Raw genomic sequence first — 26,301 nt, 5'->3', positions numbered from 1 at the left:
GAACGGAGGTGCTGCTGGCAGCCGAGCGTGAAGCTCCAGGGTGGGGCACAAGTGGAGGATGGCGAGATGGGAGGGCAGGCCCGGGAGGGGACAGCCACCCGCCCTCTCCACGCCAGGTGCCACGTGCACCACGTCGGGGGGAGTGGGCTGCAGTCACGAGGCTGAGGCGTGTCTGGCTCCTGCTCTGCTGTTTACCAGCTGGGAGTGAGAGCAGGAGGAGGTGCCAGGGAGCCTCCCCACTGCAGCCTGGCCCCTGGCCAGCCGGCCTGTTGGGTAACCAGGAGAGCCAGGCCCAGCTAATCAAACTCTGGGCCGAGGCTGTGCAGGGGATCAGTGGCACCCAGGACCCTCAGATGCTGAAACCTGTGGCCTCCCCAGAGCCCTTCCTCCATGGGGGCTGCCAGACTGGGGGAGGGGAGGTCTCCTTCCTGCAACTACTGCATGTAGCGTGTCTCCTCTACACTTCTCTCCCATTGCTCCTCTGCCTCGGCACACACCCCCAGGCCTGCCCCCAGCACCCAGCAGACCAGGAGGCTGTGAAGGCATCAGGGAGCCGGGGAGTTCTCGGGAAGGTCAGCAAAGTGCAGAGGCTAAGCAGGCAGAGGAATCAAGGAAACCAAGGACTGCTGGGATGAAGCCGACCTCACCCTGTAGAAGAGGCACCATCCCCCAAATAAGCCATCCCATCTTCATCTCTCCCCTCCCCTCCTCCCCTTCACCAGTCATCTGTCTTGGTGGCTCTGTGGTAAAGAATCCGCCTGCCAGTGCAGGAGACTCAGGTTGGATCCCTGGGTTAGGAAGATCCCCTGGAGGAGGAAATGGCAATCCACTCCAGTATTCTTCCCAAGAAAATCCCAGCGACAGCAGAGCCTGGCCAGGCCACAGTCCGTGGGGTTGCAAAAAGTCAGACACAACTGAGTGACTGGGCACGCATGTCTTGGTCAGATAGAAAGCACATGATTCTCAAGTCACAAAGACCTGAGTTCAAATCACAGCTCAACCACTTATTGTCCTTGTACAATCCTTGGGCAAGTTGTGACTATCTTCGAGCATCATCTAGCTTATAAGCATCACATAGTTATCTGCAGCAACTATGCTTGCTCCATGATGGACATTGGGAAGATTGGAGAAAATCATGGATTTACAGCAAGTGACTGGCAAAGGACCCAGCACACAGTAGGTGATGCAGAAAGGCCAGTGCCCTTCCCGTCACCTATCCTGTCTCTCCTCAAGGCCCCAGACTCTGTTCCTCCCATCTCTCCCTGTGTCCCCTCCTGATGCCGGGACGCTCTGCCAGCCACTCCTTTCCCCTGCCTGCTCTCGGGCCAGGTGCTCCCTCCCTCCTCCCGTTTCCCTCCCCTGGGCCCTGCTCCCTGCCCTCCTGGGCAGCCAGGGCAGCAAGGACGGCACCAAGGGAGTTGCCCCATGGACAGGGCCCCACAGAGACACCACCGAGCCTCGCAGGGTAAGGGGCCCTGCAGCCTTACAGGCAGGTGGAAGGGGCTCCCAGGAGGTGCAGAGGAGAGATGGGAAGGCGCTGGTCCGGAGTGAGAGGAGTGGGGCAAGAGAAGAGAGAAGGAGAGAAAGATGGGATGGCAGGGGAGGGTAGGCCGCTGAGACAGGACAGGTCTTGATAGAGACTGAAGGAGACATGGGAGGAAGGGCCGGGGACCAGACAGAGGAGAGAAAGAGGAGGGAGAAGCAGGCAGCACATGGAGGGGAAAGGAAGCGAGACGTGAAGAAGGAAGAGACAGGTGGGCTGGGGGAGGAGAAGAGAGGAGAGGAGAGTCAGGGAAGCTGGAGGGAAGAAGGGCCCGCGTGTGGGCCGGGTCTGGTTTCAAGTGAGAGCGCCCCCTGGGAGGAGGGGCGGGCACTGCTCATCCGGCTGGGACCCCAGGCAGCAGTAAGAGGCCGACCACTCCACCGTCTGTTCATTCAGCGACGGAGGAAGCTGTCCTGCCTCTAAAGATGGCAAAGGTCAGGGGAGCAAGCAGTAGAACCCTGTCCGCTGCCCACGCCCACCCCCACTGGCTCAGGGTGGGGGGTGGAGGATGCGGTTTCATTTCTGCATAAAATGTGGGACACTCGGCCAGGGGTAGCGTGGGGCGGGGAGGGGTGTGGAGAGTCAGGCAGTCCTTGGCCCCAAGGCGGGTCTAACTCAGAGGCCGCTCAGCAGGATCCCATGGCCACATGCTAGGTGAGGTGTGAGCCCTGAAGTAAAAAGTGGTGGGGCCACCTGGTGGAGGAAGAACTCCACTGCCCGGGCAAGCAAGGGGAGCTTCCCCACCCCAGGCCTGCTGTGAGGTTCAAGGCTAAAGGCTAGAGAGAGGGTGCCACGTCAGGGAGGAAGCTGGGTGGGGCCAGGCAGGATTGGCGGCAGGCGGGAGGGGCCGGATGGAGCCACTCCCTCTCTGCGCAGTCCTCCCCCCACCCTACCCCACCCCAGCTGAGACCAGGCCTTCAAGTGCCTCACTGCCACCCAGTCCAGTGGAGCAACTGGCTTGTAGGGGGCATCTCCTGGGCAGAGGGACAGTGTGTGAGCCGGGAGGGTGGGCAGAAGGGAAAGATGCTGAGCACTGGACAAGTGCTGTGCTGAGTCGCTCGGTGGTGTCTGACTCTTTGCGACCCCATAAACTGTAGCCCGCTAAGCTCCTCTTCCATGGGGATTCTCCAGGCAAGAATACTAGAGTGGGTTCCCTCCTCCAGGGGATCTTCCCAACCCAGGGATCCAACCCAGGTCTCTTGCATTGCAGGCAGATTCTTTACCATCTGAGTCACCAGGGAAGCCCATTGGGCAAGTAGAAGGAAAAAGTAACAGGAGAGCAGGGTCAGAGGTCAGGGAACATACAGGGGGCTTCAGGCAGGCCTGCAGCCTTTACTGAAATGAGAGACTGGCCTTGTGCTCCGTGAGGAGCTGCTGTGTGGATGTACAAAATGCAGTAAGGTCTGGCAAGGGAAGCTTCGCAGGGACTCCTTTGATTGGTGTTTAATAAAAGTTAACCATATGAATGAATGACATGCTCTTCCCTGCTCCAACCAGGCTCTAGCTAAGGCTTCCCCCTCAGCAGCTGCCCCTCTAGAGGTCTGTGCCTCCCTGCCTCCCTCCCACATCAACCCACCTGTGCTCCCTACAGCCTTCTCTTCACCTGGACCAGCCACACACAGCACGAGGCATTCCTTCCTCTGCAGGCTGGGGGGCCAGTGGAGCCAGAGCCTGCAGGAGGCAGTGTGTATGGTGGGGGTGTCTGTGCTTGCAGCTCTCCCTTCTTCTTCCTCCTAACATCCTCACTACCCTACCCTCAACCTCTATACCTCGAAATTCCCAGGTGCTTGTGGGCACAGACAAGCAGTCAAGAGTTTTAACTCTGCCACTTGGCTCAGTGGTAAAGAATTCTCCTGACAATGCAGGAGACGCAGGTTCAATCCCTGAGTCAGGAAGATTCCCCTGGAGGAAGAAATGACAACGCACTCCAATATTTTTGCCAGGAAAATCCCATGGACAGAGGAGCCTGGCAGGCTACAGTAGTAGGGTTGCAGAGTTGAACAGGACTGAGCATGCTTGTGCAGCCAGCAGAATATTTACTGTGTATCTCTAAGGGGCAGCCCCTACAAAATAACAATATGAACAAGGCGGACACAGTCCCTGCCTCCATAGGGCTTACTGTCTAGCAGGAAAGCGCCCTCTTCTTAGATCATGAACAATTATAGCAGTGAGATGATGTGATGAGCGCCAGGAAATCAACTGCTGGTGCTGAGTGTGTCAGCACAAGGGCAGGAGGGCTTCTCTGAGGAAAAGACCTGATTGGGAACTTGGAGGATGAAAAGTTGTCTAGATTGAGGAGGGGCCAGGGAAGGGCCTTCCAGGCAGAAAGAAGAATGTGGGGGAGTCCCAGAGTGGTGAGGAGCCTGGCACATTTCAGGATTTGAAGAGGCTTTTCATGACTGTAGGGCAGAGTGAAGAGAGCAGTGCAGTGGAGGTGGTCCCACCTTCTCCTCAGATGCCAGGTTCTTCCAGGAAGGATTGGGGTAGGGATGAGGGCCTGAGCATTGGGGAGGATCTCTTGATCCTCCATGGTCCTCAACTTTTGGCCCTGACCCCCTCTCTTCTCCTTACAGAGCTGCTGGCTGCAAAGAAGACCCACACCTGTGAGTAGAGGATTGGGGCAGGAACTGGTGCTGGGGTGTGGAGAGATGGCAAAGAATTCAGCAAGGGCGCTAGGAGGTTCATGTAGAAGCAAGGCACATGCCCTGCATGCACAGAGCTGGGGCATCCGCGCGGAGGTGGCCAGGCCTGAAAGGAGGTGGAGGTGGAGCTGAAACGCCAGGGAGATGGGGAGATGAGGAGGAGGAGGAGTGAGGAAACCTCAAGATTGGGGGACAAAGGGAGGAGATAAGGGAGAAGCCTGAAAAGTGCGAGGGAACATCGCAAAGAAGTAAGAAGAGGACAGTGAAAGGGGAGCCCCAGGAAGGAGAAGGAGTTGCTGGACAGAGGCACAGGAGATGCCGGGTGGGGCTGGGGGTGGGGGGGTGTGGGCGGTGGCGGAGATCACTAGGTCAGGCAGGGTGGCCTCAGGGACTCAGGGAGCCTGCACCAGGCTTTGAGGTGGCAGAGTCAGGTTTGCTGTGCATCTCTGTGGTTAACACATCCCAAGGCATGAACAAGCCTGGGGCCAGCCTGTGCAGAGCAGGAGAACAGGAAAGCCTTCATCTTGGTAGGAAACACATGGAGAGAAACACTCTGGGTCCTGGGGACGTTGAAAGGCTGAGGCTGCAACATGTGAGGAAGGGATTAGAGCTCAGGAAGGACTCACCAATGGATACTAGCAAGGAACACCTTCTCTGGGGAACTCTCAACTCATCAGATCTATCCTCCTAGTTCATAAAAGAGGATACACCCCCAGAAAATACACCCATTGCACCTTGGTCTCAAAGCTCACGTCCCATCAACATGCCCTTCCAGCCCCAGGATGCCTTCTCAGAATCCTTGAACTGAGGAGGACCACACCAGGGCATGAGAGGTCACCTGCCTTTCTCCATGGCCCTCCCTTGGGCTGCCTACTAGTTCCTCCTGAGAGTTCACTGCAGCTCTTTCTGCTGCCATCATCACCTGGAGCTCCCTGTTCCAAGCAGAGAGATCTCAGAGGGCCCAAGCATCACCCTCCTCCCTGAGCTGGTCAGATAGGGGCTGGGGGGCCACCAAGAGGCTACATCCTTCTGAGTGAGGGGTTGCTTTGCTCAGCACAATCCTGATCAGTGCCTCGCCTGCCCCTAGCCACAGGGCCCCACGGAAATGCTGAGCAGGGCCCTGGGAGGAAAGCGGGTCAAGGAGTGACGCGGGTGAGCTGGGGGAGGTGGGGGCCAGGGACCATATGTGGGTGGGGGGGAGAAGGGGGACTTTCGGAGCATCTGGAACTGGAAGAGGCTAAACGCCATTCCTACCCTCAACCCCTTACCACAGAAACCTCGGCCAGGACCACACCCCCTCATCCCCTTCCAACCCGCTGGCCCTGTGCAACCATACCTCCACCCCACCCCCACCCGTGAGGGTCCTCAGGAGAACATGGGCTGACAGCCCCTCCGGCAACCCACTGCCAGCTTCTGCATGCCCAAGGAAGGCCAGCAGGGAAAGGCCTGTGCCAGGCGCCATTAGAGTCCCAGCAAGATCAGAGACCTCTTAGGAGGTTTGGCCCAGAGAATCCAGGAAAGATTAATGCCTCCCCCAGGCCCAGAGACTCTGAAAAGTGGGCTCTAGAGTGGAGACAGTCATAAAAGGGGGCTCCAAGACAAACCCAGGAAGGGAGAAGGCCAAGAGGGACTCCCAGACTGAGAGGGGCACCTGATTACTAAGGGGTCTTGAAGAGGGAGCCCCGAGGCTGAGGTGCCCACAGAGCAGATTTGAGGCTGAGAGGGCCTCTGAGGTTGATGGACCCCGAGAAGGACTCCAAGACCAAGAAACTCTGCGGAGACTCCCACAGCAGGACACCCTCCTAAGCAGACCTGAACCAGAGAAAGCTTCCCATTTCTCAAGTGTAATCTGGGAAACACCTGATTTTGAATCCTGACTCCACCACTTTGCTAGCTGTGTGACCTCAGACAAGTTACTTAACCTCTCTGTGTCTCACTGTCCTCATCTTTGAAGTAGGGATAATGGTACCTACAACACAAAGTTTTCTGTGAGGATTAGATCATCCACATAAAGCCTTAAGAACCATTTCTGGCACATGGTTACACATTATTGTTAACACCATCTTCATTCCAAGTTCAGCAGTTTTGCTCCTGAGGAAATTTCTGACCGACTAATCCCTCCTACAGATAGTGGCATTTGTCTGATGGTTATTACTGCTACTAGAATCACTTATGCCCTGGCCCAGGGCACGCACGGTGTCTGCAGGGAGGGCATGAGCGTGGTGGGTGGTGGGCAGCCTCCCAGACTGCATCTCACTGAGCACGACTGTCGGCAGGCCATAGGGTCGCAGGTGGCCCCAGGCAGACATTCTGTGACTTACCTCTAGAAATAGCCCCGTCCCTGGAGTCACCTGGCAAAGAGGGTCAGGCTCTCGGGGATCCTCGGGGGGAGGGGGAGTAAGGACCTGGCCCCAGGCTCCTGTGAGCTCCATTCCGGCTCCCCAGCCAGAACTACCCCGGCGGGTGGAAACAGCTTTTACGCGTGTGGCTGTCGCCTGTGGTTTTGGAATTTTCCAACGCCCCCTGCGATTGGCTGCCCCGCCCCTCACACTCTGCCCCAGGCCCAGATTGGCCACATGGGGCGCCTGTCATCCTACCCGCTGCACCCCAGGGGGGTGGGGGGGTGGAGTTGGGGGGGGTTGTCCCTCGGCCACCTGTGTGGTGCAGATCTTAAACCCCCCGGCCCAGAAGCATTGGGGGAGAGCTAGGTGCAGAGCTGCGGACTGAGGCTCTGCCAAGAGGGCCTGGCCCCCAACCCTGCTGTCAACTGCACCCCATCCCTGGACCACCCCGGCTGAGAAGGACAGGGAGCCCAGGCGGCAAAGCCCAGGACTCAGTCATGAGAAGTAAGTGAATGGGCCTCCTGGGAGCGGGGAAGCCTGGGGCCCATCATCATTCCCGGGCCTTCTGAAAAGGAGGGAGCAGTGTGGGCAAAAGCCAAGTGCTCCTCCCTGGCAAGGCGTGTCCTGGTCAAGGCTAGGAGCTGTTGGGTGGCGTAGTCATGGAGTCTCGTTCCTCAAGCGGTTCTCGTAGAACAGTCGCTGTGAAAGGACTACTGAGGAGCTCCTCTGTCATGGGCTCTGGCAAGGATCTCCCAGGGTAGGTGAGGTGCCCCGCGCCTTGTTTTACATAAAGAGACTGAGACCCAGAGGGGCCCAGTGCTTCACCCCTAGATCACACAGCTGTGGTAGGTGGAGGCTGGTAATGAACAGGCAGCCTGAACTCGTTGTCCCGGCACCCACTGCAGCGTTTCCCTCCACGCCTCCAAACTACCTGTGGGCAGGGTGAGAAAGGAGGCTGGAGGAGCCACTGTGCCCTGAAGCAGAGGGTCAGCGAGGGTAAAGAGCTGGCAGCGGGGGTCAGAACCCCAGCATCCAGGCCTCTGGGCCATCATACTCCCTGCCCACTGCAGGATCATGAGGACCAAGTGGAATCCAGCCAGGGTGGTGGGGTGTGTGTGTGTGTGTGTGTGTGTGTATGTATGAGGGAGAGACCCCTCATCCCAGGTTCAGATGCCCATTTGATGAGTAGGATTCAGGCAGTAGAGATGAGAGCAAAAAGCCTTCAACTTTACCGGCTTCCTGGCCCAAAGCCATGGGCCAACAGCTGGTGGGCAGATGTCTGGGGTCCCTGTGCCTTCTAGCAGAGCAGGGGTGGGCAAATCGTCCTCATGTGGAGAGCCAGAGAACCTCCCAGAGCACAGGGTGAAGGACGAAAAGGGAAGCCCTGGACCCCTGTGGCCTGAGGCGTGAGGCACCCCCAGCCTCAACTGGGGGTCTTCCCACAACCCACAAAAAAGAGTCCATATTGTATACTGGAAAAACCCATGGGCTGAGTCTAAATACCAGGTTCTGAGCCATCTCTGTCCCTGACTAGCCTTGTCCTTAGGCAAGTCATTGGGCCCCGTCTCTTGTTTAAAAAAAAAAAAAAAGTAAGCTGAATTTAAAAACAAAACTAACTTTAGAGAAACTCCCGTTCTGACCAAGAAGAGAGCGGTGGTCTCCAAGTAAAACATCCCCCAGGGTAGTGGGGAAAACTCGGGGGACACAGAGAGGTGGCCAAGGAAAGGAAGGGGCTTCACTTCCACACTTGGGGTGGAGACTCCAGTGCAGGTGTACGAGTGGGGCAGTCAGGAGGGGTGAGGAGACCCAAACTTCAGTCTCCCTTCTAGCTTCTTCCCAGTAGCAGCAAAGGTTAGCAGGAAAGGTTAGCAAAGGTTAGTCTTCCCAGAAATGGTCTCAAATCAGCCAGTCCGCCTTGGGAAGCAATGGTCGGATGTGCTTCACAGCCTGGCAGGAGGGCAGGAGAGCCCGGGACTGAACGGGGGAGACACTGAACAGAGCAGCTCTCCATGACAAGCCCACCCCCCCACCAAGCTGCTAGGCTGGAGAGGGGCCTCCTCCCCTCCGGGACTGGTGCCACCAGTCCTTCTCACCTGGACATCTCTGGGTACCTCACCGTCCCTCGTGAGTACCAGCTACCACCATGTCCTCTGACCTTCTCTGGGGCGGGCACAGCACTGGGGGCTTGGAACTGCGACCCACACAAAGGCCAAGGTCCAGACACACAAGGAGCAGAAAACAGACCAGTGGGGCTTCCCTGGTGGTCCAGTGGCTAGGACTCCGTACTCCCAATGCAGGGGGCCCAGGTTCAATCCCTGGTAAGGGAACTAGATCCCACATGTTGAAAATAAAAGATTCTGCATGCTGCAGCTAAGACCCAGTGCAGCCAAACAAATGAAAAAGAAGAAGAAGAAGAAAGAAACCAGACCAAGAAATAAAGAGATGCAGAGGCCAAACTCAAATGACAGAAGATCTATGAAATACATGGGGAGAGAGGGATGTCTAGATAGAGCTACAACTGGAGAAATGCCAGGAGAGCCAAAACATTACAACGTGTAGCCTGAGACAGGACTGAAGTGCAGAAGATGGAAAGGCACAAAGACACGGGGTGACAGAGAGAAAAGAAGGTGGGCAGGAGAGGGGAGACGCTGAGTATTGATCAGGTGTAGGAAGGCAGAAGTGGGAGGGATGGAATTTATAGAAGTTTCAAAAGAATGATAGGGACTCCATCATGACCTGCTGCCGAGTAGAGAGGGAACATCCATTAGCCAGAAGAACTCCCCAGCCAGTCAGAGGGGAGGGTGGCCCCGCCAGCTCACTCCGGGGCATGGCTGGGGTGGAGCCAATGGACATAAGGCCCTGGCATTAGGCCTGGATGGGGAGGTGGGAGGGCAAGGGCTATGAGGTTGCGTTCTCGTCTTTGTTGTGCCCTGATCTTTCTCAAGTCTGGTCATGATGAGGAGGACCTGTGACCCAGAAAGAAGTCCAAGTCCCAGGGTGCCACAGACCTCACCCAGAGAGCTCAGGGCCACACAAAGGGCCCCCTCCTTCCTCGAACTGCTGTTGTACCTTTGGCTTTTTCTCTCTGCCCATTCCTAACAGGAATCCCAAACACCTCCAGCTCAGGGCTCTAGAGGTTGGGAGCACCCCAGCCTGTCCCATCACCAGGAAACATGGGTATTGGTGTGGCTGCCCCCCCCAGGGGCTCCCTCCCCGTCCCCTGCCTCTGTCCCCTGATTCAGACGGGGAACTGGGACTTTCCCATGCTGAGAGCTCTCCTCGAGAGGCAGCCCTGGGGTCGCCTCCAATGACTAGTCCTTTCTGAGATCTCATCTCCACTCCTCCAGCTGCCCCCTCCCTGGGACTCCAGGCTCAGAAAGGATGGAGATATCCATCTAGGAGGAGGGATGGCAGGCAACAGGGCAGGGGCTCGGGGCCAGAGCCTGGGTTTTTCTGGGTGCCCTGGCCTTCCCACAGCAGCAGAGGCCCTCTGGAAAGGAGACTCGAGCCTCGGGAAGGTCACTGGCAGTGCGTCTGGGCTCCTGCTCCTTACTGCTTCCTCCTGGTGATTCATCCCCTCCCCCCATCCCCTGGTTGTTTTCACTCAATTCTTTTGTTTCCCCTCCTTTCTCCTGTCCCAGACTGCGGGGGTGGCGGGGGCACCAGGAGGGGGTTTCAGGTGGCTGGCTGTCTTTCGTAGCTTTTCAAAACCCCAGACTCTCCCTCGCCCACCTGAGTTTTAGCTTCGCTACTTTCTCAGCCCTGGGACCTGGGTGTATCAGCAGAAAATTTTCACGAAGGGCAGGCAGGAGCGTTCCCCAGGTACAGCGGCTTCTGTTCTGACCCCCACCCTGCCCTCCCCCTCCTGCTCTTTGCGGCGGGGAGCCCACCTCCGTGGTTTCCAGCTTTGCAGAAGCTGCGGGAACTGAGAGCTGAGAAAGGAGGGAGGCTGGTGACCGGCTGGGGTACACAGGGATCCCCTGGCCGGAGGTGTGGTCTCTGTGGGGAGAGGGACTGAGTTGGAGCTGTGGGGTGAGGGCCCCTGAGCTAAGAAAAGAGATACAGTCCTCTTTCTCACTCAGTCACTCACTGGTTTCTGCAAAGAGGCCTGCCAGCATGCCTGACCTGAAAGCCAGACCACACGCCAGAGGAGCTGTGGTCCTGCGAGGAGTCCTAAGTCAGGAGCTCGGCTGGGGTGGGCGAACCATGGTTAAAGGCAGGAGGGGGCTAACACCACAGGGTAAGGTATGGGACAGAGGGAATAATGACTCTCTGGATCTTTAGACTAGACATGAGGCCCAGCTTTAGTTCCATAGGTGTCCTCCCTGAATTCTGGTCCTAGCCCACCCCCCTCACTTCACACTTCCGCTGCAGCCGGTAAACATGCCCCTACCCACAATCTGCCTAGTGCATTTGGGTGTCTCATCCTTCTAGAGTGAAAGGCTCAATGGTTGGGGACACTGCCTCTCAGGTTACGGAGACCTAGGCTTACATACCAGATCTCCCACTTCTGGTGAGGACCAGCAAGCTTGTGCAAACTTAGTCAAGCCACTTACTCTCCCCGGACTCAGTTTTCTCATTCTTAAAATGGGGATGATACATAGAGTACCTACTTCATGGGACTGTTGTGGTCATTGAACGAAAAGTGTATGTACAGCCTGGCACAGAGTAAGAATTCCGCCAATGCTTATGTCTATCATCCTTGTGTGTGCTCAGCTGCTCAGTCATGTCTGACTCTTTGCGACCCCATCAACTGTTGCCTCCCAGGCAAGAATACTGGGGTGGGTAGCCTCCAGGCTTTTCTGTCCATGGGATCAAAAATACTGGAGTAGGTTGCCATTTCCTTCTCCAGGGGATCTTTCTGACCCAGAGGTCGAGCCCATGTCTCCCGTGTCTCCTGCATTGGCAGGTGGACTCTTGACCACTCTGCCACCTGGGAAGATGCCACCTGTCATCATCATCCTTCATCAATGTCCTCTGGAGAAAAAGAGAAAGAGGAGAGAGGAAAAGCCTAGCCTTGGGTGGATAGAGCACCAGGGGAAGATGAGGACCTCAGGGTGCCTCTGCCTGCATCTTTCTCTGCCAGAGCTGGGGTGGTTCTGGGGTTTGAGGGGAAAGATCCCCATGGGTTGCAGCCCCTCCTTTGCTCCTACCACTTCCTCTCTGTGGCAGAGGGCACCTGGACAGGGCCCAGGGCTGGCTTTCTAAGGTGGCACGGGGCCAAGCTCGGGATGCATTCAAAGAGCGCTATCAATGAATCTTGCAGCTGCGAGAAGGGTGAGATCAGAGGAGGCTGGAGGGAGGGGCCAGCCTTCTTGGTCTCTACCGCATTTCCCCGCAAAGGACGTGCTCAGAGGAGGCTCCCTGGGGGTCCTTCAGTCCCCAAAGCAGTCCGCAAGAGATTCATTTTCTTTTCCTAGCACCTTATTGGAATGAAGTTTTAGAAGTCACACCGGTTGGCAGATGAAAGAATGAGCTGGGGAGGAGACCACCAGCCCCACCCTTATGCCCCAGGAAGAGGCAGAAGCAGGAAGAGGGACTACATTCTTGCTACTCTGAAATGTAGGGTGAGGACCAGCAAGCTTGGGCACCAACCAAGAGCTTGTTCAAATGCAGAACCTGGGGCCCTCCGACTTCCTGAGTAGGGACCTGCATCTTGACTAGCTCCCTAGGGGACCTTGTTGGCAACTCAGAGGTCTAGGGTCATGCAGTCACTAGGTGGTTTCAGGAGGTATCGTGTGTACGTGGGCACGTCGTCTCCCTCCTTGGAATTGAAGGGTCTCCTTTGATGGGCCCTGGGAGAGAACCGCAGTGAGCTACACGGATCTTCCTGAAGCAGCAGGCGAGGTTGGACATAGAGGGCTGCTGCGGGAGCCATGCTGCAGGGGTTGACCTCGAGGCTCCTGACCTCTGCTTAGCTCTAGTTCCTGGCACTGTCAGGCCCTGAGATGGTAAGTTCCTGGCAGGCCAGGCTCCTGGGAAACAGCTTGAGTAATCCTGTGATTACTCAGCTCCCCTCCCCAATCTGGGTTCCCACCAGCTGCTGCTTCAGGGACAGGGCTCATGGGGGGAGGTTGCAAAGGTGAGGTATTCAAGGTGTTTTTCAGCTTCAGCTCACCCGACCGCCACCTCTGCCAGTCCCCTTCCCGTCCTCTCCCCGCCCCTCCTCCACAAGTCACACTCGTGTGCACCGGTACTTTCTCTTTGAGGTTTTGGGTGGATGGCATGGCTGGGGTACAGGTGGCAGGGCCAGGAGGGAGGAGTAGGATAAGAGGGTCTGACGGCGCTGACAGGGCCAGGGCTTGGGCATGGGGCCAGGACGCCAGTGTGGGTTTTTTCTGTGTTTCCGGGCTCTCTCTCCATCTCTGCGTCTGTCTCTGTCGTCTCCCGGTCCCGAACCTCTTGGTCTCTCTAGCTGAGAGGCTGGAGGGTCTAGCCCCAAACCCCTGACCCTGTGTGCCTGTCTCACTCTGTACCTCTGTCTTGGACTGTGGCTGGGGAGTGTGGGACTATGTTTGGCTGGCCTGGTGGCTGGGGTCCAAACGCTGGTCTCCCCCAAACACGGGTATTTGTGAAGGTGGTCTGTGGCTGGCCACATCGTCCTATGAAAAGGGCAAGGTCCCGGTGACACTGTTGTGAGGTTCCTGGGGCTGGGACCAGCAGTGGGTCAGGTGGTGGGGCCGAGAGACGTGTCTGGGTCAGCCGTGTGGTCAGCGCATACACGCACACGGATGTGGCCCTTGGAGAAGGGAAGAGGCAGGGAGGCCTGTGGTTGAGCGCTGGGCTGGAGCCCAAGTTCCCGCTGTGGCTTGGCCTAGTCTCCCTCCCGCTTACTTTTTGGGTGACCCACGATGGTTTCTGCCCTCTCCGGGCTGAGGGCCACTGGGGAGTGAGATCCCACAATGCTGGAGGGGAACTGTGTGGGGGAGAGGCAAGAGCTGACTCCGCAGGAGACAAATAACTTCTCTTGGGCCTCAAATGCCTTCGGGGTTCTGTTCCCACCGCTGTGCTCAACGGCACAGCACACAGTGTTTACAGCCACAAGGCACTTACCTCGGGTGATTCCATGTACCCCTCTATGCTAACGCCCGTCACCCCCTGCACCGGCAATGAAGGCTGTGCTTACCCTGATTTCACTGACAAGGGCCCTGAGACCTAGAGAATCCAGTGGCTAAGACGGGCAGGCGTCCCTGCATTCTCTGCCCCTTTTCTAGGTATCCAGTCCTCCCTTGTTCTCTCTTCCCTCCATTCATTCCCATCTGCTCTTAATTTACTGGAAAGAATCTGAAAGCTCTCTTGCCATCTGTCCTAGATGATCAGGACAGCCTATTGGGTGGGTGCTGGGCAGGCTAGGGGACCTGCCTGAGAACTCAAGTTAGGAGAGACTCGCGTTCTAATGGAAGGATTTCAGACACCCTGTCCCCCATGAGAGGCAGCTGTACTCTGACTCAGGTCTAGGCTAGCCTGAGGGGATGATGGTTTAAGGGTGACAAAAACAATATTTGGGGGAATGGTGGGCAAGCCATGGTCACCCTCCCCACCTCACATCAGCAGGCCCTACACCACAACCAGAATCCAGGCCTAGGCCAGAAGAGAGTTCACAGGACTGTGGATTTGGCCTGTAGGCGGGCTGCTGCTTTCTCTGACCCTTGGAATCAGAGATGAGGAGGGGCTGTGGTCCTAGACCACTTTTACGTCCTGCTCCATCCCAGGCATTCTCCCTCAGAGGGGAGGCAGCAGGTCAGCAAGGGCAGAGGAGAGACGCGCATGCCCTTAAGGAGTGATGAAAACACCTGAAAGGGGACCCATCCCTGCCCAGTCTCTCCAAAGATTGGCTGGTGGGGAGGCCGGCGGCTCCCTGAAACTTAGCAGGGAGCTGTGGGCATTGACAAGGATGGGGCAAAGTAGGAATGAACCTGGGGCCAGTAACAACCACAGCCATGGCACCAGGGAGGTAGGTTACAATGAGCTTAGTGGGAGAGGGGGAGGGTCCTGGCAGCCAGTGAACAAACACTAACACACAAATGTGCACATGCACACACTGGCCCAAGCAGCTATGCCTGTTGGCTCATGAATCACAAATACCTTTCATGTACACAGGCACACACGAGCACCCCTTCACACAGGCAACGTGCCCACTGATGTGTGTGCCCCTGACATCACAGACATGGATCAGCAGAATGGAAAGCTCTGGGGAACTGGGATGTAGACCCAGGTCCTGAGTAAGCTAGCTGTGTGAACCTGGGCCAACCATCTGATCTCATCTGGCCTATTCCTTCCTCTGTAAAGGGAGAAAAAAAAGAGGTCTGAATGATCTGATGGTCTCTAGTCCCAGCCAGCGTTAACATTCATGATTTGGGCTCACACAAGTGGAGGCAGAGGCCCACGTACACACACGTAAGCATCCACACACAGAGCCACCCTCTGCTCTGAGCCAGGAACCTGGGAGCTCTGTTTGATCTGCCCCCTGGCTCTCAGACATCCAGAAGAGCTGGCTTGCTGACCCCACTTTCCTGGGCTCCATCTGGCTTCTCTCTACCCTCTCTGGGCCCCACCCTGTGACCCTGTCCTCCCGGCCCCCCAGTCTCTGCACAGCCCGGCTGAGGATGGCAGGCAGCTCTACCTGGCCCCCAGGTGCCTCCCGCCTGGTGCACCACATCTTCCCGCCAAGCCCCACACTCTGCCCTGGGGGCCAAGCCCCAGCGGGGGGAGGGCAGCTTAGAGGAAGCCCCCTGGGCGGGAAGCAGGTGTTGTGAAGTAGTGAGGACTCCTCGGTCCCCAGGCGGGAGGGAGGCAACTAGAGCTTTTCATCTTGAAGGGCTGAGCAGGTGGCCTCTCTGCAGCTGCTCTCTCTGCCCCCGTAGAACTGATACAACCCCAGCCGCTCCGCAAAACTAAAACAGCCCCCACAGATCCTTTGCTGAGTGGCATTCGGCATTCACTCCTCCTTCCATCTTACTGTTGTTGTTCAGTCGATAAGTCCTGTCCCACTCTGCGACCCCATGGACTGTATGCAGCCCGCCAGGCTCCTCTGTCCATGGGATTCTCCAGGTAAGAATACCAGAGTGGGTTGCCATTTTCATCGCCAGGGGATCTTCCTGACCCAGGGATTGAACCCACGTCTCCTGCTTGGAAGGTGGGTTCTTTACCACTGAGCCACCAGGGAAGCCCAGTCTTCCATCTTACAAGAGAGAGAAAGCAAGATGGACTGGGATAGGGCAGCAGAGGACACACCACGTCCCTGTATCTACCTCCCAGGTGCTGGGGTAGGATGCACTGAAGGTTCCCGGGCTGACCTCTGCTCTCTCTTTCTTCCAGCACAAATTGAAGTGATTCCTTGCAAAATCTGTGGGGATAAGTCATCTGGGATCCACTACGGGGTTATCACCTGTGAGGGGTGCAAGGTGAGTGCTCGCTCATACACAGTCTTCAGAGGACAGGAGAGGGGGCTCGGCGGCCTTCCTACTGCCTGCAGGGCTGGTCTCCTGAGACAGCTAGGGAGCTGCCCGGCGGCTCCCTGCTTGGAGAGCCCTGTGCACTGGAGGGCCTTGTCTTCAACTAGGGGAGTGACTGCAGGACAGACTGTAATGGAGGGAGAAAACTGAGGGGCCCTCCGATCTGGAGGCCCTCAGGCTGGCCGGGGCCTGGCCAGGATCGGCAGCACGGCTTCCCCCGCCCCCCAGGGCTTCTTCCGCCGGAGCCAGCAGTGCAGCGTGGCCTACTCCTGCACGCGCCAGCAGAACTGCCCCATTGACCGCACGAGCCGCAACCGATGCCAGCACTGCCGCCTGCAGAAATGCCTGGCCCTGGGCATGTCCCGAGACGGTGAGGCCACGTGGGCAGCCCCCCAGGGCTTCAGTCGCCAGAGTGGCGGCCTGACCTACTGCACCACACAGGGGTTAAACAGCCTTCCGGGTCTCCGCCATCCGTCCTTCCCACTGGCAGGCCCTGGTCTCCTCCACTGTCCCACGTGGGGGTGGGCAGGCTGCCCTCATCAAAGGTCTTCACAGTCCCCAGCTTCAGGCTCTGCAACAACAACCCTTATTTTCTCAAACTCCTAGCCCTTCTCCCCTTCCTCGGGGGCGGGGAGGGGGACTCCCCTCACCCGACTCCCCTCCAGCCCAGATCCCATCCCCATCCACAGTCCACATCTTTCCCCAGCTGCCCCACTGCTCCAACTCCACCTGGCTCCCCGAACCCCCATCCCCAGCTTGGGACAAAGGGCTGTGACTATGAATGGGGCCAGAGTCACCCTGAGAACAGCCCGGAAGGCTGACGTTGGCGAGGGCGGCTGTTCCTGGTGCCTTTTTCCATCTTTCTCAGCCACAGCCCCCTTGCAGCCCCCAAACAGCTCCCCCCTCCAACACCACAGAGGGAGCCCAGGGTGGGGCTGGGGGAGGCATGAGGTGATGGGGAGTCAGAAGGAGCCTGTCAGCACTTTTCAGCGCCCAAAATAACAAAGTGAAAGGAAACACGCAGGGTTGCAAAGGGGCAGGCGGGGTGAGGGGCTGTGCCCCCACACCTGGGAGGGGTGGCGGGGTGAGTGAAAAGGCAGGAAAGAGGGCAGAAGAGGATGTTCAGAAGCAAGCCGCGGAGCCTGGGTTGGGCTGTGGTGAGTATCTAGGTCACAAGGGAGCCTGCAGGCCTGACCACAGGGAGACCTGTGTTCTCGGCTCTCCTCTTCCTCCGACCCTCCTAGATGGGCGAGGTGACCCCGATACAGCTTGAGGCTCCCTCCTCAGCCATCCCCAGCCCCATAGCAGGAGGCCGGGCTCCTCAGCCCAGACTCGTTGCTCAAGTTCTGCCACTTAGTCAAAGCTGGTTTCAAACAGGGAGAGTTTGCTCAGAAGACTGATACGTCTGCTGATACACCTGGGCTGGACAGAGCCCAAAAGCAGACAGGAGTGGGGGGCAGTGGGTCTTGAACAGAGATGCCTAGAAGGCAGGATCTCGGGCCAGACTGGAGAAGCTCTGCTCGGAGTGAGCTCTTCAAGGAGCAGCAAGTTAATCCTGTAATGATCACAATGCCTATTGACTCTGCCCTGTACCACGTCCTCCCGCCTCCAAAACTCCTGATCCCCCGACCTCTTTCAGCTGTCAAGTTTGGCCGCATGTCCAAGAAGCAAAGGGACAGCCTGCATGCAGAGGTGCAGAAACAGCTGCAGCAGCGGCAACAGCAGCAACGGGAACAAGCGGCCAAGACCCCTCCCAGGGGAGCCCAAGGAGCAGACCCCCTCGCCTGCACCTTGGGGCTCCCGGATGGGCAGCTACCCCTGGGCTCCTCGCCTGACCTACCAGAGGCATCAGCCTGTCCCCCCAGTCTCCTGAGAGCTCCAGGCTGCGGGCCCTCCTACTCCAACAGCCTGGCCAAGGCCGGGCTCAACGGGGCCTCATACCACCTGGAATACAGCCCTGAGCGGGGCAAGGCTGAGGGCAGAGAGAACTTCTATGGCACAGGCAGCCAACTGGCCCCGGACAGGTGTGGACTTCACTTTGAGGACCCCAGGCGTCCTGGGCTTGGGGAGCCAGGACGGGGCCTGGACAGCTACTTCACCCCCAGTTTCCGCAGCACCCCAGAGGTGCCTTATGCTTCCCTGACGGAGACTGGTAAGCAGCTGGGGAGGCGGAGAGCGTAGAAAGATGAGGGAGGAGCTTCCAAGAAAGGGGCCCTCTGGGACTTCCTTGGTGGTCCAGTGGTTAAGAGTCCACGTTTCCACTGCAGGGACATGGGTTCAATCCCTGGTCAGGGAACTAAGATCCCACATACTGTGCAATGCGGCAAAAAAATGGGGTGGGGGGTCCCCAGTCAGCATCCCATGTAAACCAAGCATACACAAGGGTCTGGGGGGAGGCAGAGCAGGGCTAGGCCAGGCAGAGGAGCGCCCTTGGTATGCGAAAGGTAGGAGCTGGCTGAGATGGAACCTCTGCCTTCCTCCCCTGGCCCCAGAGCACCTGGTGCAGAATGTTTGCAAGTCCTACCGGGAGACGTGTCAGCTGCGGGTGGAGGACCTGCTCCGTCAGCGCTCCAACATCTTCTCGCGAGAGGAGGTGGCTGGCTACCAGAGGAAGGTGAGGCCAGGACACCGCGCCGGGGAGGAAGAAGCCCCGCCACTACCCAGGGAGTCCAGGGACGGCAACCTGCACACATGAGTGGGCTGGGGCGAGGCAGGGTATCACAGAGAGACACCGTGTGTGCCCGCTTTTAAGTATGCACCCTAGCAATAGGTGAGAGCATCTCCTTAGCTCCTGCCTGTGGTTGTTTTACCTGGTCTTCATCCGTAAACAATTTGCCTGCAATGTGGGAGACCTGGGTTCGATCCCTGGGTCAGAAAGATCCCCTGGAGAAGGCAATGGCAACCTACTCCAGTATTTTTGATCCCATGGACAGAAGAGCCTAGAGGGCTGTAGTCCATGGGGTTGCAAAGAGTCGAAACACCACTGAGTGACTCACACACACACACACACACACACACACACCCATGTCCTTCACCACCCAGACCTAGAAGCACAGGCCTTAGCATACTCTCCTTCCTCCTCCTCTATCAACAATAGTCAGACTCCTCGTTAGCATCTGTTTCAACACTCTTTCTCTGCCAGGCACTGTGCTGAGCACTTTACATAAACTATCCTTGACCCTTACAACAACCACCCTATGAGGTTGCCATTCCTGTTTTTAATGGACTGAGAAACTGCGCACAGAGGAGTTCATAGACATACTCCACGTCACAAGATGGTGGAGCCAAAGGCAAATTTAGATCCACTGGGCCCCAAAGTGCACTGTGCTAAGACTAGGCTAAAAACACAGGTGCTGAGAATGTGGGGGGGTACTTGCAGTTTTGTCTGGGTTCCCAGGGCCTCGGTGGGGTCCTGGGGGTCCTAAAAGCTCCAGTGGGACCTTCCTCCTCCTCTGCAGTCGATGTGGGAGATGTGGGGACGCTGTGCCCACCGACTCACCGAGGCCATTCAGTATGTGGTGGAGTTCGCTAAGAGGCTCCCGGGCTTTATGGAGCTCTGCCAGAACGACCAGATCGTGCTACTCAAAGCAGGTGCCCAGGGAGAGCGGGCGGGCCGCGGGGTAGTGGGGGCCAGTGTGGAATGTGCGGGGCTGCGTGGAGGGAGGTGCCTTCAGGGAACCAATACACTGAAGGGGGGCAGGGGCAGATTCCTGGCTCTGCCCGACGCTGCGCCTGCATGTCTCCCCGCTCCCCAGGAGCCATGGAAGTGGTGCTGGTCAGGATGTGCCGGGCCTACAACGCTGACAACGACACAGTCTTTTTTGAAGGCAAATACGGTGGCGTGGAGCTGTTCCGAGCCTTGGGTGAGGGGCAGGGGGAAATGAGCGAGAGGAGTCCGATGCCAACCCCATCCGAGGCTTCCAGACCCAGGGCGCCCTCTCTTCAGGACAGATTGCCCGCTCTGCTCCAGACACCAAGGGGGCGGGTGTCCTCGGGCACCGTGGCCTCACCCACCTTGCTCACTGTTTCGTTTCCACCCTCCCAGGCTGCAGTGAACTCATCAGCTCCATCTTTGACTTCGCCCGCTCCCTGAGTGCCTTGCGCTTTTCAGAGGACGAGATCGCCCTCTACACAGCCCTCGTCCTCATCAATGCCAGTGAGTGTCACTGGGCTTGGGCAAAGGACAGTCAGGCGGTGGGGGCACGAAAGGTACTGAAGAGTCTGGACCTTGTGTGCTGTGCGCAAACAGCCTTCGCAGGTGGCGCTAGTGGAAAAGAACCCGCCCGCCAGTGCAGGAGACATAAGACATGTGGGTTTCCATCCCTGGGTTGGCAAGATCCCCTGGAGGAGGAAATAGCAACCCACAGGCGGGCGGTGGGGGCCTGACGGATACTGAAGGGTGTGGACCTTCGCTGTGGTTAAATCTGGGAAGGCGCTTTATAGAGCAGAATAAGCCCACCCAATGTTGCTGTAAAATAAGATCAGTCAAAATAAAGATCCAGAGGAGTCTGAGAGAGGGAAGAGAGAAGCGCAGGTGGGGCTGGAGAAGTGGGGAGGCATGAGGAAGAGAGGAAGTGAGCCGCTTCCCTGAGAGCAATTAGGCTGCATGTGAGTCCCTGCCAGGGATTCCATTGTGGCCCCACACTGGAATCACCTGCGGAGCTTTAAAAAATGAGTGCTGTGACTCTGACATCATGGATCTCAGGTGCAGCCAGAACACCAGAATGTTTCACAGCCTCTCGTAGGGTATTGTAATGTGCCAGCACGCTTGAGAACCGCTGCTCTGTGTGAACTCATTTTAAGACAACACGCCATCGGGAATTCCCTGGTGGCCCAATGGTTAGGACTCCACGCTTTCACTGCTGAGGGTGCGGGTTCAGCCACTGGTGCGCAAACTAAGATCCCACAAGTCCTAGGACAGAGCCAAAAATAAAAACAAAAGGCTACCTGCCATCAGGGCAGGACTCTGGATGTCCACTCCACAGAATGGAGTGGGCTGGGTGAGCCAGCTGAATGCTAAGGATTCCGAGAACCTGGGGAAGTGGGTTGTGCTACTAACCTGAGTTTGTAGACCACATTATCAGTCCACTGGCTCTGCCAATGAGTAGAGACAGAAACATGCCCCTTGAACTGGAAATAAAGACTGAGAAGATGACTTCTGGTTATTTTATGGAGTCAGGACAAAAGGTGGTTTGTCTCTTGAAGTTAGCCACAGACTGCTGCAGAAGCCCCAGTGCTGACCTAGGTGGCTGGCTACACAAGGCCCATCTCCTCTCTGGGGCCATCCTTGCCACGTCGGGGTGAAGGGGAGATCTTTTCTTCCCCATAGCAGAGTTTTAATGGAGAGCACTGAATTAGCTATGTGAAATATCAGGTACCAGGGAGAAGGCAGCCTGGAACTGGGAGATCAGAATGTCTCATCTCTTTCATCTCTCCCCAGTTTTCCTTATAGAGAGCTACTCAAGGCCCCAACATCTTACCAACTCCAAAACAACACACACCCACACCCCCTACACTGTCTCTCACTCAGCTAAGAAGATCTCTGTTCAGCACAGATGCCCAGAATGACACACCCTTTGGGGGAAGTTAACGTCCATGTTCTTTCTTGTTTTTGCTGTGGCCCCATCCCCTCCTTCAGACCGGCCAGGGCTCCAAGAGAAAAGGAAAGTAGAACAGCTGCAGTGCAATCTGGAGCTGGCCTTTCATCATCATCTCTGCAAGACTCATCGCCAAGGCATCCTGGCAAAGGTAGGAGCAGTCCCTGGGACAGAGGAGGTCAGGCCCAGCGCCAGATCTGTGACCTCAGGGTTTGCGAGAACCAGGGTCTGAGGGTCCAGAGGAGGAAGTGCCTGAGAGCTAAACTGTATGAGAGAGCTTGCAACAGCACAGGACACGGGGACTGAGCAGTCACTTCTGTGTGGGTACAGATGAAAAGTTAGGGAGCCTGAAATTGGGAGGGACCTCCAGGGAACAATTCAGTTTAATAGAGCCACCGCTTACCAGCACCTGCTTGTACTGTGAGTGGAAAGATACAGAGATGCTGTCCTTACCCCCACCAAGAGTTTTTAACCTGCTGTGAAGAAGAGATTTGTATACCAATGACTCTAACGCAGAATAGGATGTAATATGGGATAAAATAATAACGTGATTAACAACATGCTTTCCCTGATATACTCATCTTTGTGACAACTCAGTCAGTAAGAGAGATGTTAAAATCTCCCTGTAGTGATAAGGAAACCTAAATGACTTGTTCAAGTTTACACAATCGTGAGTGATAAATGCAAGTCCCAGGGCTCTTTCTACCACATCTCTATGCCCCTGATATATTACTACAATAAGAAATATTGGGGAAATGTGACAGCGTGGAATAGGGATTAAAAATAACTTGAGGGCAAAAGGAGAGGATCATAAATGCTTCCTAGTGAAGGGGGCATTTAAACTAGGCCATGAAATATTTATTTTAACAGGCATTGAGGGGTGGGGTAGGCATTCTAGGCTTAGGGAACAACATGAGAGCAAAAATAAGGAGGCAAAATGATGTGTATATGGAGAAGAGTTCCTGGAACATTTTGACTACGTGTAAGATCAGAAGCTGGGATAGATTGATGGGGGCAAGAAAGTTGCTGAAGACAAGCTTAAAAATTAGGTCAGGGAGCAAATCAGAGAGGACTTTCAATGCCATATTAAAGAATTAAGACTTTATTTCCAGGCAATGGAGAGCACCAAAGGCTAGAGGAATGATATCATCAGAGCTATTTTTTAGGCAATTCAATTTGGAACCAATGTAAGGGGACCATTTATGGAATGGTTCAAGCAATGGACCCTTGCTGGGTGCCAGGCACTGTGCTGGGTGCTGAGAATACAGAGATGACTTAAATGACAGTCTCTGCCCTACATAAACCTCAAGTCTGGTAGGATAGTTCAGGAGGAGGAGAACCTGGGAGAGCAGCTGGAAAGCAAATCTGGTGGAATCCACCTTCGGCATGCATCACCTCCCCACCGTCACCCTCCTCCTGTCGGTGCTCCCTTGGACCATTAGAGAAGCCTCCGACTGGACCCCTGCTCCACCAGGTCCGTCCTACTGCAGCCACACGGCACTCCTCAGTGCTCCTATAGCTGCCATCATGCTGAGAATCAAATCCAGAGTCTGTGCCGTGGCCACCTGGCCTCGTGACATGACCCCCGACTTCTTTGCTCACCTCCTCCCCTTCCACTGCCCTCTCAGTCACCCATTCCAGCAGCACTGGCCTCCTTGCTATTCCTTGAACACATCGAGTTGCTTCTCAGGGCTTTTACACCTGCTGTTCCAGGTGCCTGGATGCTTCTTCCCCTAGTTTTCCAAACAACCTGCTCCACCCCTTTACTCTGGAGGGGTTTTCCCAGGCCACCCCATCCAAAACGCTTTCTACCCATCAGTCCGCTTTATTGTTTTTTTAAAGAAGTTTTCTAATATTTATTTTCTGGCTCCCTCACTAGAATACACATTTAATAAAGGTAGAGATTTTATTTTATTCACCGATGCACCACCACAGCCCATCACAATGCCTAGCCAAAAGGTTCTCAACACATACAATGAGAATGAGTGAAAGAATGAATGAGTGAAGCTGTGCAAGATAAAGCAGGAGGAACGAAGAGAGGATGAATTCAAGAGGTATCAAGGGACCCCATGCTGCCTGCTCTTCCCTGACTGTCCCTTTCCTAGATAATTAACCTGGGGAGAAAGGGATGGTGGCTGGTGAGAGGTGTTTTTAAGCCTCACTTGGTGATACAGGAAACTGCAGAAGATAAATGGTTTTCTCAGTCTTTCTCCAGTGAGGTCTCTCTGCCTCTGTCTCCTCATGGATCTCTGGGTCTTTTTCATTCCCCTCCACTGGCTGAGGGCTGGCAATGTTGGCTTACTATTTTCAGTGTTGGATATCTGTTTGGAAATTGCTTAGTCCAAAGAAACAGTTATTGAGCATTTGCCGTGCGCAAGCAGTACGATAGGTACAGAGGATACAGAGTGAGTGGGGGAGGAGAGGGAGGGAGACTCAAGGAGTTTAAATCTAGGCTGAAGAGATAGACAAACTGGATCATTTTCCTAAAATGGGATTTAAGTGCTACACAGAGGGAAGCCCAAAGAATGGGACCTTTAATCCAGGGAGGAGGAGGTAACACCAAAGGTAAGAATTAGCCAAGCACAGAAGAATCGAAAAGGCATTCCAGGTAAGGGGAACAGCATCAACAAAGGCAAACAGGTACCTAACAGTATGTACCAGAGAGTCACAGACGTTCACTATTATAAAAGCATGGGGACTTCCCTGGTGGTCCAGCGATTAAGACTTCATGCTTCCAGTGCAGAGGGCATGGGTTCAATCCCTGGTCAGGGAATTAAGATCCCACATGCCACATGGCACGGCAAAAAGACTTTTTAAAAAAGCATAAGAGACTGAGTTAGAGAGCCCTGAACAGGGCTTATTTAAGGAGTATCAGGAACACCATTTGGGGGTTCGGCCAGAAAACATGTTCCTATCCCACTGCAGTTCTCACGTGCCTCCAGTTCCTTGAATACAGACCTACCCCTACCAATGGGATCTGGCTGACCCACAAGTGCTGAGTGTGCAGGGAGAGAGTACAGAGGGTTATCCCAGCCCAGGAAGGATGGGAGGACTTCTCTGACCTGGAGACAGAGCTGCAGTACTCACCCTCCTTCCCCATGAACCCACCTCCAGCTGCCACCCAAGGGGAAGCTGCGGAGCCTGTGTAGCCAGCATGTGGAAAAGCTGCAAACCTTCCAGCATCTCCACCCTATCGTGGTCCAAGCTGCTTTCCCTCCACTCTACAAGGAACTCTTCAGCACTGAAATCGAGTCACCCGAGGGACTGTCCAAGTGACCTGGAGGAGGGACTCCGTTCCCTTTTCTAGAGCCTGCTGGCTCACCTTTCCCTTGGCCTTTTCCTTTCCTGTGGCCCCTGGAGGGTGGTCTCTGTCTGTTTGGGGGGATGGGTGAACAAACGCTGAGACTGGGTTTCAGCCCACCGGCCTGCCTGGCAGCAGGCCAAGAACCAGAGGGTCGGGATGGAGGGGCTCCATCCCCAGCTTCAGCTTTGTCCAGACTCCTTTCCCATGCCCTGTCACCCCTAGCTTCTGGGAGGCCTGGGGTGGGATACAAGGACCTCTTGGAGGACTTAGGTATCCTCAGGACAATAGAGGGTTCCAGGACACCCTAGATGAATGGAACTCACCTCTGGACTCAGAAGCTAAGAATAGGACTTTGAAATACCTCATTGCATTTCCCTGGGGGCTTTGGCTGGGGTGGTGCAACAAGCTTGGAGACTGGTGGCCGGAGCCCAGAAGGACCTGTATATAACATGAATCTGCATCACTAGGTGTTCTGCCTTCCCCCTCCCTCCCAGCTCAGCAAGGAAATGGTTAGGCACTCTGGGGTTTTGAAAAAAAAAACACAAAAAACTGGATATGTGAAGGGTAAGGATGGGATGGGAGTAAGGGAGGGGCTGGGGATGATAATTTTATGGGATTTGCATATAGGGATAGGGTATGATGAAGACCAAGAACATCACAGACAGTTAGAACTCAGACTTCTTATGTGCACTTTAAAAATAGACTTTAGGAGTTACCCAAACCTGTCAGAGACACACATCTACAGACAGGTGAAACATACTCACACACTCAACCTGCAGTCATATGGCTCTATAGACACATTTAATCTGACACAATCTCTGTCTTCCTTGAGGTCACAGCTCAGAGGAACTTAGCAGTCTCAGGGAAGAGTCCCAATCCTGAGGAACCCCAAAACATTTCACCTGGTGCTCAACTTCACCAGTCTTAGGCCAGGGGTAGCCCAAACTCTCTGCCAGCCCCAGCTGTCTTTGGTTGCAAGAAATCCTAAAAGGCTGGACGCCGATCAGTCACAGGGCCAAGGACAGACCCTTGGAGTACTAGTTGTCTGGTCCCCATCCTGCAGCCCTGCTCTTATTATGAAAAAGGAGGCAGATGCAATTCCAGCACTCTCTACGTGGATACCGCCGGGTCCAGCAAGGTGGAGAAGACCATGATCTTGCCCAAGAACTTCTCTTGGTTTTATAAATAGCTGTGTGCCCTCCTTGGAGGGAAACAGCAGGTGGTCAGGAGGTTTGTTTTTTTTCTTTATTTCTCCTCTCAGGGGAGTGTAAACATAAACCCCAACCTGTGCCATTCTTTATAAAATGATTTCAAAGGCAAGAGGTGTGTGTGTCAGGTGGGAGGAGCCTTAATGAAGGTTATCCTAGTACTTCTCTGAAACCTCATTTCTGCATGAGGACCCAGGTTCCTAGCCCAGG

The 26,301-nt window shown here is 55.7% G+C and overlaps 1 protein-coding gene and 1 non-coding gene across 6 annotated transcripts; both read left to right on the top strand.

The window, feature by feature from the left end:
- Positions 1–1,354: 1,354 nt before the first annotated feature.
- Positions 1,355–26,203, top strand: RORC (RAR related orphan receptor C). Of its 5 annotated transcripts, none has more exons than XM_043458529.1 (11): positions 1,355–1,465; positions 4,117–4,146; positions 15,846–15,931; positions 16,211–16,352; positions 17,622–18,134; positions 18,475–18,596; positions 19,441–19,573; positions 19,738–19,809; positions 20,028–20,138; positions 21,621–21,730; positions 24,694–26,203. In XM_043458529.1, exons 1-11 carry the CDS (start codon positions 1,426–1,428, stop codon positions 24,853–24,855), a joined length of 1,521 nt encoding a protein of 506 aa, XP_043314464.1. In that variant the 5' UTR covers positions 1,355–1,425; the 3' UTR covers positions 24,856–26,203. The 5 variants fall into 5 exon arrangements, with proteins under 5 accessions (XP_043314464.1, XP_043314450.1, XP_043314459.1 ...); XM_043458515.1 differs by having other exon boundaries at positions 19,738–19,845; XM_043458524.1 differs by having other exon boundaries at positions 1,371–1,489.
- On the top strand, positions 8,782–8,854 carry TRNAG-CCC. Its single transcript has one exon. It is a non-coding gene; the product is annotated as a tRNA-Gly (tRNA).
- Positions 26,204–26,301: the final 98 nt, after the last annotated feature.

The sequence above is a fragment of the Cervus canadensis genome, chromosome 2 (genome assembly GCF_019320065.1).
Source record: "Cervus canadensis isolate Bull #8, Minnesota chromosome 2, ASM1932006v1, whole genome shotgun sequence".
In the NCBI taxonomy this organism is placed as follows: Eukaryota; Metazoa; Chordata; class Mammalia; order Artiodactyla; family Cervidae; genus Cervus; species Cervus canadensis.
Note: the sequence above shows the minus strand (reverse complement) of the source record. Positions and strands in the feature narration are given on the sequence as shown.

Excerpts from the sequence above, each read along its gene's own strand:
- RORC (XM_043458509.1), top strand. The coding sequence starts at position 1,426 with ATGGACAGGGCCCCACAGAGACACCACCGAGCCTCGCAGGGTAAGGGG. Across the intron at positions 4,147-15,845 it reads TGCAAAGAAGACCCACACCT|CACAAATTGAAGTGATTCCT; the intron begins GTGAGTAGAGGA and ends TCTTTCTTCCAG. Across the intron at positions 19,574-19,737 it reads GATCGTGCTACTCAAAGCAG|GAGCCATGGAAGTGGTGCTG; the intron begins GTGCCCAGGGAG and ends CCCGCTCCCCAG.